This window comes from Cenococcum geophilum (genome assembly GCF_001692895.1).
Source record: "Cenococcum geophilum 1.58 unplaced genomic scaffold K441scaffold_5, whole genome shotgun sequence".
NCBI classification, from domain to species: domain Eukaryota; kingdom Fungi; phylum Ascomycota; class Dothideomycetes; order Gloniales; family Gloniaceae; genus Cenococcum; species Cenococcum geophilum.
In genome coordinates, this window is record NW_027137563.1 from 991,014 (window position 1) to 1,004,370 (window position 13,357).

At 37.5% G+C, this 13,357-nt stretch overlaps 2 protein-coding genes across 2 annotated transcripts; one reads left to right on the forward strand and one right to left on the reverse strand.

Annotated features, from left to right (window-relative positions):
• Positions 1 to 1,041: 1,041 nt before the first annotated feature.
• K441DRAFT_693157 (LmbE-like protein) lies at positions 1,042 to 2,105 on the reverse strand (the record flags this gene model as incomplete). The annotated part of the gene is made up of 2 exons (XM_067652627.1): positions 1,042 to 1,816; positions 1,886 to 2,105. The coding sequence occupies 2 exons, from the start codon at positions 2,103 to 2,105 to the stop codon at positions 1,161 to 1,163; spliced, it is 876 nt and encodes a 291-aa protein (XP_067508436.1). The 3' UTR covers positions 1,042 to 1,160.
• A 354-nt stretch (positions 2,106 to 2,459) lies between these two features.
• On the forward strand, positions 2,460 to 4,092 carry K441DRAFT_653313 (uncharacterized protein). The gene has a single exon (XM_067647523.1). It carries the CDS (start codon positions 2,775 to 2,777, stop codon positions 3,975 to 3,977), a length of 1,203 nt encoding a protein of 400 aa, XP_067508437.1. The 5' UTR covers positions 2,460 to 2,774; the 3' UTR covers positions 3,978 to 4,092.
• The last annotated feature ends 9,265 nt before the right edge of the window (positions 4,093 to 13,357 follow it).

Consider the following 13,357-nt stretch of genomic DNA (forward strand, 5'->3'; position numbering starts at 1 on the left):
ACTATTATTGCCGCTATAAATACGGATCTATAGACGGCCCGCTTCTTCCTTTAGTCGCTGATTGGCTTACCCTTACATTATACCTGCCCAAATTGGGTTAGAGAATTGGAGCTCCAAGAGCTCCACGGCTTCAAATCCGCTCCATCCAGCCAATCAAATCGACAGGATCCAGTCCAACCAAACTATAGCTCCACCATGGAGATCCAAGATTAACCCAGTCTAAAAAGATCACTGCTTCTAAGCTCTATTGGTGGGACCTGCCCTGCGTACTAAACCGCGGTTAGCCTATAGAGTATTATAGGCTTAATCGCGTACGATCCCCCTTAACTCCTGCTAGAAAGCCTTTAGATAGTAATCAAATCACCATCGGGTCGCCTTTGGGGCAGAGCTGCACCACTACACTGCTGATCGTATGCAGGTATACCAATCGCCTTAGGAGATAATCGCGTACGATCCGGATAGCCCTAGGCTCGCAGCTGGATAGCCACCGTCTCCATTCTTCTTGATCCGTATCTATCCAACCGTTATATACGGATGCGATCTGCCAGACGTCTGCTGGTGTAGCTGCTCTGCAGCATACGCGGTTGTCCTAGGTAAGGTAGAGGACCTAATCCGTATTCCAATGAACCTTTGTATGCGGATGCGATCTGCCAGGTATCCGCTGGTGTGCCCGCTCCGCAGTATACGCGATCGTCCTAGGTAAAAGTGGATGATCGGAGCCTTCGGCTCGCCGCCGACTACCACCCACAAGGGTGTAAGATCGAACGTAAGGCATATTGCCCAGGTGTACGGTAGGGAGCAGGCAAGCCGAGCACGAGTCACAGGAGAGTCGGTGGAAGAGGACGATATGGTAAAGAGTAGGTATGGTAATACCCCAGTACAGAGACGAACCGATGAGGAGGACAGGAGGGCCGCAAGCCCGAGTAAGGGATAAAAGATCCCTTACAATTAACGGTTAACAGCGTTCCAAAACCGTTAGCCAACGATAGCAAAAATTCACATAACAGCCTTAGAAATCACTTAGAACTATAATAAGATCAGCTAGAAAGGAACGACTCATGTTGGCCTAAGAATTGCTAATAGCTACAGCTGTTATTGCTCGATTGATTCTGTCTCAACAAATGAAAGCTACAGCCCGTTAAGGAGCCTGAAAAGACGTTTCAATGAAGATTTGGTGCTGGAAACTCTCTAGTCAGGTCATTAACGCTAACATATCGGGACAGCCCAATCCAACCCCACCTGAACCAAAGCATTTGGCTCACGTGCCCGTCAGTCATGGCCTTCTGTGCTCGTCTGTACCCGGATCCATTGCTTAGAAAGATTAATTTTTCTGGATTTGGATCGCTGCGATGAACTCCTGACCTTTTCAACGAGGATAACAAGACGGAGAGAGGAGCATCAAACAGAGATATGTATTTTCGTACTATGTTTGTTGTAGTGAGAGAGTAAATCGATACCGCGGCTCCAGAAGGGTCGACCTTGCGTACCCAGTGAAGCGCGCCGTAGTACAGCGAGATGTGGTTGGCATGCGAAGATATTCCTTGGTTGTCGAACGTAATGAGAACGTCGATGTCAATGTCGGAGGAACTAAGGGTTTGGCTCCCGGAAACTTTCTGCTTATTCTTCACGGAATAAGAAACAAAATTTTGGGATAATACATTGGCGATGTCATCGGCAGCCCAGGTTGTAGTCATGGCGTCTGGGAAATGGTCTGTGTCCTCAATAACGTCAACATCATTTGGAGAGCGAAGACCCAAGATGGCAGCAGATTTAATCAGTTCACTTTTTCGCGTTTCGCGGAGACTCTCGTCTTCGCCTGCTCTGCGTCAGATGTCGTGATCTAGCTAAAAAACCACGCGGCATTCCGAGTACTCATTTGACGTACCGCTGCATAAGCATAGTATCTTGACGTGATTCCTCAGTGAGGGTTGGGTTAAAGCTAACACTGTAGGCGAGAAAAACATTGCTTCATCATCCGGATGTGCGATCAAGAGAACTATGCGCTTGTCGTGAAGAGTTGGGAAGTAAGCGCGAACGAAATAGGCCAAGCTGAACCATCCTGCAAAGAAGGAGAGTGGAAGAACGAAGAAGAAGAAGAAGCCCATTGCTATAGGTAGTGCGTGGTTGCTGTTAGTGTTGCGAGCCCGCTGCAGCTCGGTCATTATATACAGACCTGGGGTGCTGCTGTATTGTGAGGTGGGAATGGGTGGCGCGGCTTGGGGTGGGGTCCGCACAAGGCTGAAAACCGCTAACCTCCGTTGGGGGGGTTCCGAGCGGTTACTGAGAGCCAACCGTCGCCATCCATCACATCCCCCTTTGATCTATCCTGCAATCTCTCACACGAGCGCCGCTCGGCGCGTCGCTTTGTCACCAAATGCAGCCATGGCTTTCCACAGAATCGTTCCATCATTCGCTGAAGATAACCACCACCTAAATCTTAAAACAGCAGTGCCTTTCAGACCTTGCACAAAGTTGCCCTGTTTGTATGGAGGGAATGCGTGTTTCTATATACAGTATGCATGCCTTCCTTCTCTAGCTTTTCGTGTCCCGGCTTTGGCAGCCTCTTTACCTGATACTTTCACAATATAGCCCCTGCTGTCAATTTAGTGTTTCTGTTGGAGGTGGGGTGGAGCAATGGCTGTTCGAGATATTTCATCGCTCCTTCGCTATATGCTGCATACCTCGCATTATAATTATGCGTATATTTTGTGTCTGCCTCTATTTCTCTCTTTGATCTAGTTCTCATACCATTCTCTGCTGTTTGAAGACTCTTAATGCATTTGCAGCCAAACACAACCTTGGACGGATGGCAGAATGGAGGTACGGACCGTTCATCGTGGAACATCCTCTGGAGTTGCCTTGCCACAATAATATCCTGTACTTGGACGGTTCTTCACCTCAACGTTCCGCGTCGCGGCTCAACCGAGAATGAGAATATCTTACGCAAACTGCGCTGGCTAGTTCTAACTGCGCTGGCACCAGAGTTGATTACATCTTACGCATTCGGGGAATATCTACAAGCTCGGCGCTTGCTATCTGAGCTCAAAGAAGTTGGCGTCGCAGAGCAGGAGTGGAACCTATCCCATGCCTTCTACTTGAGCATGGGATCACTGAACCTCCGAACGGCAGACGGATACGAGTTTCCCCTCTGCAAACGCGAGAAAACCGAAGGTGGATGGGAAGTGCCATCTTGCAACTCCGATATCGTAGTTCTTCGAGCCAGCAAGGTGCTGCCAACATCATATCCGATCATTACGAAGGAAGAGATTCAAGACCGCAGCAAGGCCGACCCATTCACCAAGGCCTTCACACTTATACAAAGCACCTGGTTCGTTGTCAACGCCGTTGCACGCAGCATTACAGGTTTGCCTATTTGCCCTTTAGAGATTAGCTGCATAGCATATGTGTTCTGCACATGCGTCACATATGGTTTCTGGTGGAAGAAACCCAAAGATATTTTAACAACTCTCGTTGTTCCTTGCCATTTCAACATAACTGGACTGCCAACGGACATCCAACAGTCTATTAGAAGCTTTGATCCGGTAAATCGGGTACAATGCCATCAAGCCTGGAGCCGGCTGGACCTTCCGGACACGGAAAAAGATGTCATCAATGTCATTCGCGGCCGTATGCCCGCATTGATGGGCCTGATAATCGGTGTCACGTTTTGCTCTATACACATCGCGGCTTGGAACTTTGAGTTTCCCAGTAGAGCTGAGGCAATCTTATGGCGGCTTTCAAGTGTTGGTGCCGCCGGGATTCCGATACTTTCCTTAAGCATCGTTTTCATTCGGGGTCTTTCACCTGCTACTTTTGACAGCCTTTGGGCTTATGTGCTCACGTTGTATTGTATGTTTATCATCTTATATGCAAGTGCGAGGCTCGCCGTGATCGCATTGCTTTTCTCTACTTTAAGGAATTTACCGGTTGGATCTTTCGTTACTATTAATTGGGCGAGGCAAGTACCACATATGTAGCTTTAGTAAAATGAGGATGGAACGCCTGCGTCCATCTGGAGCGGTCCGTGCGGAACACCGAGCTCAAAAATACGCGTATATTGTATATAGATTCAAGCAATAGATTATTATCAACCATGCTTTCCAAACGTACTTCCAATGATATAGATCTTGTTAAACGGACTCAATATTAAGTAAATCCAAATTGCAAAACAAAAGAACACACCCCCCCAAGAGCTATGACCTCTACCTTATTTTAACCCCCTTTATATTAACAATTTTAATAATTATGGCAAGCTAAATCTACTCTTGGGCGTTAAGCAGAGCAATCCTTTTATAATATTTAATTAATTCTTTACGTACAAGGTTATAGAATTGCAGCAAGAGGAAGGAATAATTACTATAGGCGTAAGTATAACAGCTAGCCTATAAGGACAAATTATATAGGTATTTAGGTATACTTATTTACATAGGGCTTATATATAAATCTACTATTAAGAATTACTAGGGCTCTTTAGAGATAACTAGCTTAGAGTATTTTTTATTTTTTATTATTTTTTTTAGGTCCATTGTATTATACTACGTATAATACTATGCATGCAGCCCTAGGCCATGGCGCTATAGTCCTATATATATAAATCCTTTCTAGGCAGCTTAATATGTACTAGTAGCTATGTCCTAGTAGTTTATAAACCCCTAAACTAGGGATTTATAGTTCCTTAGTAAAATACTAAGTTACTATAACTACTAGGGAATAAGAAAACGGTAGGAAAAACCAAAAGAAATCCTAACATCTGTCCCTATCCTTTTGCAATTTATTTCTATTCTTTTACTCTCTACTATCCTTTTAAGAGCCTAGTAGAAGTTGCCTCCTTCTAGAATCCTATTTATTTTATTCTTCCATAGAATCTTCTGCGCTAGTACTATCTACTAGCTTAGCTGCTTTAAAAATCTCGCAATCTTTACTATTAGCAAAGTGTTTTTCTTTACAATTAATGCAAAGAGGGGTAGTGTGCTTGCAAGGCTTTCCTATTATTATACAGGTAGGACAGGCATGGTCTTTAGATAGATATATAGCCGCATAATATCTACAGGCCCTAGTAGAGCATCTGTCTCCTATATAGCCAAATTTTTGGCAGCTAGTGTACTGCGTAATAAGAGAGACATTGTAAGCTTTTGTAGTGTGGGAAATGAATAAGCGACTTAATTGTAAATGTAGCTCTAGAGTATCTATATATACACAAACAAAGGTAGGTCACTAGTACCCCTTAATCTTATCCTCAATATAGCCGTAATTAACACTTTAAGCTAATTAAAGCCGACTGTAACTATTACGGCCCACAGTACGTGATATAGCAGTGTTTTTAACGTAGTACTAGTAGTTAGTTACACACCCCCCTAGATTTAACGGTGTAGTTAAAGATATAGAAAATAAATAAAGGTAGAGACTATACTAAAATAGGAAATGTAGATATAATTTAGGAGTAGTAAAAGGATAGGGTGACCGTAACGGATATTATAAATAAAATTAATTGATTTAATATTAAATATCTACTAAATTCAATTGCTTTATCTAAGCCTTATACTTTTAATGGGGTAGGACCTTAGTAAGGCCGTTAGTAGGCATCTTATCTATTAGGACCTATTGGACGTTAATCCCCTTATCTTAGACTTCCTATCTAAGCTAGTGCTGATATTCGTCAATATATTAAAGCTTGATATCCAGTTTTAGTGTATCCTATCTTAGCAGGCGGATAGTCTGCATATTATCGCATAGTAGGGTAAATTCGCGCTCTATATTAAAGCTAATTGCCTTAAAGAATCGTTACTACTAGATAATTTTAATAGTAGTAGTAGATAGGGAGAGAAGCTCTATTACGGACCTTATATCGGCAGTAGTATAACTACTAAGAAGAGATATAAACGGGTTAGTTAAGACAGCACGGGAGGTACTAGAACTAGTTAAGCTATGGGATAAGGGGTAGCCGAGTTACGTAGTTAGTTACGTTACAAGTTCGGAACGTAGGAACGTGGGAACGTGGGAACGCGACGTACCGACGTACTAACGTACCGACATACTCAGTATATTTCTTAGGCGCAGTATTATATATTTAAAGGACTATAGTCCCTACCTAGATAGTTCTCTTCTTTGTAGTAAATCTTAGAATATAATTAAAGTTAATCTATTAGGCAACTACTCTACCGGTTATATTTATATTATTAACTATTTTATACCTATATACCCAGCCCATTAATAAGTCTACCGTAGTATTTCCTATAAGGCTTTATTATATATTTACTACTAAGGTTATAGTAAAAGAAGTTAAACAATATACTACTAAAAGCACTAGTTATAATACCGTTAACGGTAGCAACTATATTAGGATTAGGTAACGACACTAGTATAGTAGATACTAACTCTTAGCTAGTTACGGTTAGATAATTATAAGCTATAGTTAATTAATTAATAGATAACAATAGAATACTTAAAGAAAGGATTAATAGAATAGGAGTAGCAAAGATTAAGCTACTATCTATTAAGCGATTCTTAGGCGAGAAGTTAAAACTTAAAGAATTCCTTACGTAGATGCACTTTAAGGTTATATAAGAAGGAGTAAAGCTAGCAATACCTATGGATTAAATAGCTTACGTAGGACTATTCCTATTAGGAAGGGCACTTAAGTGGTTTAAATCTTACCTAATAGAGGTATAGGAAAGAGGCATAGTAACTACTAACTAAGAAGTATAATATATATTTGCTAGTTAGAACGGGTTTGCAGAATACCTAATATAAATATTTAGAGACCTAGAAGCAACTACTATAGCAGAATAAAAGTTTTAAAACTTAATATAACGAACCTTAGTAATTAAGTATATAATATAGTTTTAGATTAAAAAGGCCTATATAGAAGAGGTTAATAAAGATAGGGACGAACTAGCAGCTAGTTCTAGCTCTAATTCTAGCCCTAAAAACTCTACTATAAAGTACCTCTTACAGCCAAAAACACAGCTACTATCTCTAACCTCTAGAGTTTAGAAGCTAATCCAAAATTGGAATATAGAGAGAGTCTCCTCTAGACTGGCCAAAACCGGTGGTCTCCTCCTATTCCTGCTTTCTTTTCTATCTCTAAGGGTAGTAAAGAAGAAGCCTGCACAAGAACATCTAAGACTAGTAGATATATACTATACAGATAGCTCTAAAGACAATAAATTAAATGTAGTAGCCGTATGCAAAATAGGAGAGAGAAATAGGATTAAATATGCAACAAACTGGAATCTAGGGCCCTATATGGAAATTATGGACGCAGAGCTTTACGCAGTCTACTAGGGGCCTAGAACACCTAAATAACAAAGACTAGAAGAGAAACAGGTTTATATCTTTATAGATAGCCAAGCAGCTATTAAGGAGATTACAGCTTAATTCTCTTACAGGAGGGCAAGAACTAGTCTTTAAAATTACGCAAGCTGTTCCTATCTAGCTAGTAGGAATATCTCTATTAACTCTCTATTAGGTCCCTAGCCACCTAGAAATTTACGGAGAATAAAATAGTAGATAAACTAGCTAAAAAGGGCCTCTCTAGAAGAAAATATAATCTTCTTATTCTTCTCTAGCCTACCTAGGGAAACGAGCCAAGAGAAGATACTATAGAATAGTAGAAAAACAATTAGCAACAGAATAAAAGTAAAGGGAAAACACTATACTAGAATCTATAAAGGAAACTACCCTTCTCTTTTAAAGCCACTAAGGATAAATTATCCTAAAAAGCTATAATCAGCTTTCTTTTAACTAAAACTAGGAAAAGGCTTCTTTAATCCTTCTTTAAAAAATAGGGAAAGATAAAGGAAGGTAGATGCTTTAGGACTATACGCGGTACAAAACCCCCTACGCCCACCTCTTACTAGAATGCAGACTACAAAGACAAATAGGCTCTTCTCTCTCCTTAGAGAAGCTTTTTTGTATAAAGAAAGGAAGAAGGGCGCTTTTTCTATTCTTAAGTAGGACAAAAATAGCTACTAGGAAGTGGCTAAGAGCAAAAGGATCTCTAAAAGGAGGCAACTCCTACTAAAGTCCTAGTAGATAGACTATAGAAAGCAAAAGGATAGAAATAAACTATAAAAAGGACAGGGACAGGCGTTAGGATTATTTATAATTTTATTCCAATTTTTTCTACTATTTTCCTATCGTTTTCTTACTACTTAATAGTTATTAGCAACCTAGTATCTTATTAGGAAGCTGTAAATCCCTAGTTTAGGGATTTATAAACTACTAGGACATAGCTACTAGTATATATTAAGCTGCCTAGAAAGGATTTATGTATATAGAACTATAGCGCCATAGCCTAGAGGCTGCATGCGTAGTATTATACGTAGTATAATATAACGGATATAAAAAAAATAAAAATAAAATAAAATATTAGTTTTAAATATTAGCTATATAAGTTAAATAGAATAATAAGGCGCTTATAGTATAGTATAAATAGGGACTTAAAGTAAAAGTCTAAGACGTAATTATCCTAATAGAAGATACGGATACTCTTAGGGAATTAATTAATTAAGCAATTAAGATTAATAATAAAATCTACTAAAGAGAGCAGACTAAAAAGGGTTAGGATAGGGTTCTATAGTTATATAAGGCGTAAAGCACGCAATAATAAAGTTAAAGTTAAAAACTATAGTATAGCGCAGAGCTAATATACCTAAGTAGTACCAAAGAAAATAGGAAATGAAATAAGAAACTATAGAAACCTAGAGGACAATGATTAAATAATTAAAGGTCTAAGAAGTAGAGGCTAAACTAGGGATTTTAGCAGTAAAAGGCGTTTAGGCGGACTCTATAGCAAGAAAAATGGTTTAAAAAAGGGGCTTATATAAATTATGGGAAATAAGGTTATTTTATTAGAGACTATAAGAGTAGTTAGAGTTACTATATAGTAAAAGGAATAAGATTAGTAGATAATATATATATATATAGAGACAATAATATACTATAAGGAATAAAAGAGTATTTAATTAAGAGTTTTGCGTTTTATTATAATAACATATACCAAATTTATAAGAATACTAAGTACGGCGTAAGCTATTGGCTATAAGAGCTAGAATTATTAAAGTTTAGAGGAACTAATAAACTATCTTATAGATTGGATATTAAGGGCGAAATATTTAATAATAATAAGGAAATAAAGGCAGCTTACTAGAAGTATATAAACCTTAGAGATATTATAATAGAGGTAGAGGATAATTCCATTATAGAATAAGAAATATTAGTAGGGATTAAGACTGTTGGAAACACAGGGTGACTCACCAATAACGACTACTCGAGTAGGGTTACAGTGATGTTAGTTGATAAAGCTTTTTGATAGGAATGAGGAAAGGGGTAAGGAACTTAAGGTTCCTCACCACGCTAGGGCCACGTCGACACGTGACGGCAATATGCTTCATGCGACGGCAACTTGCCTCATTCCCGACAAAGACCCCACTAGATATAATATCTATCGCTTCGCGAGATATAAGGGAAGTAGGATAACGAACCACTTTAGCACTTAATAAAGGTAAAAGGCTATAGGCTTAAAATTCTTAGAAAGAGATAAGAGACGCTTAAGATTCTTAAAAAGAGATAAAATATGCTTAAGGACCTATAATAGACGATAACTAATAGAGTAAAGCAACGGCTTAGTTTAGCGATATATAAATAAGCTTAGGACGAAGCTTCCCAAAGGCATAAGATTCTTAAGACAAGATAAGTAAGATTTAAGACTCTTAAGATAAGATAAGAACACCGCGGAAGCCTAGTTAGACTAAGGCTGGAGCTAAGCTTAAAAATGAAGTAAGCTTAGAATTAAGAGTTCTATAGGACTAAGATTTTAATACGCAAATAAGGACTATTAAAAAAATTAATACTAAGATCTAGAAGCAAGAAGACTTTAAGGATCTACTTATAAGGTAAAAAATAAAAGAAACTATAGAGGAATTTAGACAGAAAATCCTTATATAGTAAGAATAGAAACTAGACTAGAGATTTAGTATACTAGGTTATACTAGGGATAGAGCACCTATATAAAGAATTACTAATAGGCCTAAGGTAGGTACGCTAAGAGCAAAATAGCTTACTAAACTAGAATAAGAAGAGGATTTAGGAATCCCTACTAGGTTTAAAGAACAATATATAAAAGGCTATTATAATATAGTAATAAAAAGATACTTCCTTATAGACAAGCCGTATATACTCTAATAGCTATACTGAAGTAGTATAGGCAACGATATAATGATAAGTAGGAAGATTTTTATATATAGTTAGATAAGCGAGTTATCTAGGACCACCCTATTATAGAAAAAGCTATAAGTTATATTAAGGGAGCCTTAATTATAACAGTAAGAGATCTAAAGGAATAATTAGAGGACTAAAGAAGTAAAAGGTAAATCTTAGTACCCGTAAATAAGGTTATAACGTTTAGATTAATATAGTAAAGGTTTAAACTTAAAAATAAAGATATATTAAGAGTTAACTGTCGAACGTTAAGGTCACTGTCAGGTACCACCTTATGACTTACACCCTGTTTCTCTTACCTATCACCGACTGAGTGGCAATGACGACCTGGTGGCGATTGAGTAATAGTTCCAAATCGTCGTTAGTGTTGTCGTCAGTGTCGTCGTTAGTCTTTTGCCTTAATGCCATGTATATAGAGAGCTTCTAGAGCCAGCTTTAATCGATAGAGTTCTTATAAGTGACTTGTCTGTCTGACAGTTATAAGCCCGGGCCATCTACTGTATTATCTTTAATTTAAAACCCTAATTACCCTATTGTTAACTGAACAGTAGAAGCCTTAAAATGTCCTCTTAATAATCCGAAACCCTTATTACGACATATACTGTGATCCTAGCAGGCCTAAATGATTGGGACTAATGGATTGGTGTCGTTAAGTATAGAGCCGACGGTAAGAGTGTATGGGAGTATATCGATCCGGATGTTAAGAAAAATGATCTACCTAGACATAGAGCACCGTTAGAGCCATTACCATTAGTTATTAATCCTCAGAAGACTATATTCTTAGCCCTTAATAAAGGCGAGAAGGAAGAGCTTTAAGCTTTACGAAAATAGTACGACCAGAGTAGGCAAAAATCTAATCTTATCTTGATACGATCGACGATCGACGATCAATACGATATCTCGTATCGATTAAAGTATCGTGATATTCCTTGGCATTCCCCATTAAATTTTCTTCTATTGAATTTACTGCTTTTCTACTACAATATTATATAAAATATGGCTTTAGAAGCGGATTTATCTCTTCTTAAAAATACTCCTAGCTTAATTAAGAGCTCCGCTATATAATAGGCTTAGCTTCGGTCTCTAGTCTATGAATTTACTCGCCTACTATATAAAAACAAGCTAACACACGATAAAAAGAACCGAAGGCTTATATACTGTAATTAGTGCGAAAGTTACTTAGCAGTATTAACTATAAATATTAAAAACCACCTTGCGAAAGACTATGTAATCTCTATTAACTTAGAATAGCCTCGTATAAAGGAGTAAGTACTTTAAAAGCTTTAGGAACTTTAGGCATAAACAGTATTAGAATTTGGGATAGATAAAGTTAATTCTATAATCCTTATAAAGGTTCTAAATAAGGAAGTTATCCAGTAAGCTCTTATTAACTTAGTTGTTGTATAAAACCTTCTATTCCAGATTATAGAGTGGGAAGAGTTCTATGTCTTCTGTTAGGCTCTTAACCTAAAGTCGTCCAATTTAATAATAATAACGCATATAAAAATTTCTTAGATGATTACCTATTCCTTCTAGTTATAGAAAGATATCGTACGAAGATAAGTTTAATTAGCGTTAATAAGTATTTATCTTTTTATTAATATCTGGATGTCCCTAAATAACCACCTTCTTCTTATAGTCTGCGCCCATTTTATTAATAGCCAGGAAAACCGGATAAAAGCTTTTCTTGCCCTTTATACAGTAGCTGGTTATAGTAGAGCTAAATAATAGAATACTCTTCTCCTAGTTCTAGAGGAGTATAGGATTATATAAAAGCTTAGAGCTATTATTGCAGATAATTCTACCATAAATAATACCCTCTGTTGTACGATTTATAAGTATTTTGCTAATAATAAGGATATTACCTAGGATCCCATCCAATAACGTATCCGCTGCTAGGGGTATACTATTAATCTTACCGTCCAGGCCTTCCTCTTTAAAGATACTCTTAAACTTAAGGCTATTAAGTTGTATAAAAGGAATGACGTAAGTGGAAAGGAGCGAAGTTATAAGGAAGAGGTTAAGTAGAAATAGGCTTTCCGAGCAATAGGCCCACTTAGTAAGCTTTATAATATTATAGTACACTTCTATACCTCAGTAAGTCATATAAAGGAGTTTAAGACTTTAGTTAGGAGGTGAGTTTTACTTAATAATCGTATAAGATGGAATAGCTAGTACCAAATACTAAGCGTTCCACTTAAGTACGAGTTAGGAATTAATAACTATATTAAGAGTAACTTTAATACGCTTAAGGAGGATTATATCTCGCCGTAAGACTAGAAGCTTCTTTATACAACTTATATATTTCTAAAGCCATTCCACTATACAACATTAAAGACATAAGGGGATTATACAACACTTAATTGAGTACTCTTTATAATGGATATGCTTATTAAACATATAAAGAACTCTTTTATATAACTCTCCTTTTAGCTACTTTATCTAAGCTAAAGCTAATATTATATAATAGGTACTCTTTAAATTAAATAAAGCTCTCTTATTTTGAGTAAAGAATACATGGGCGAAATTTAATAAGTACTACCAGAGAACGGATAACTTGCCTCTTTACGCCGCTGCACTTATTCTTCACCCAAATCGTCGTATAAAGTATATTAAGACATTTTAGAAGAAGGAGTGGCAGAAGACGGTACTTCTAAAGGTCTAACGGCTCTAGGAAACATACCGAGAATTAGAGAAGCCTGTTACTTCTCTTTAGATAATATTATATAATAAGCTATTACAAAATAAGTATAAGGAACTTAACGAGTACGATTGAATTATAAATAAGCTAAATAAAAAGGTTACTTAACTAGCAAGCTAGGACGAGTATAAGGACTACTGCTCTAAAGCACCGTACGAAATTAAAGTTTCTCTACTTTAGTGGTGGTCTTAAGAGCAATAAATAAAGCGCTGGCTGCGGCTTTTACTCTTTATAAGAGAAGTGCTTTTAATTCCAGCTATAAGTAATAAACTAGAGAGAGTATTTTCAGGAGGACGTCGTACGATATCATGGAAAAGGATGTAGCTTAGAATACCAAGTGTTAAAAGAATAGAGTGTATAAAGAGTTGGTATAGGAGTAAAATTTTAAAAGAGAATAGCCAGATTTTAGATAAAAGGAGAAATAAAAGAAATATA

Excerpts from the sequence above, each read along its gene's own strand:
- K441DRAFT_653313 (XM_067647523.1), top strand. The coding sequence starts at position 2,775 with ATGCATTTGCAGCCAAACACAACCTTGGACGGATGGCAGAATGGAGGT.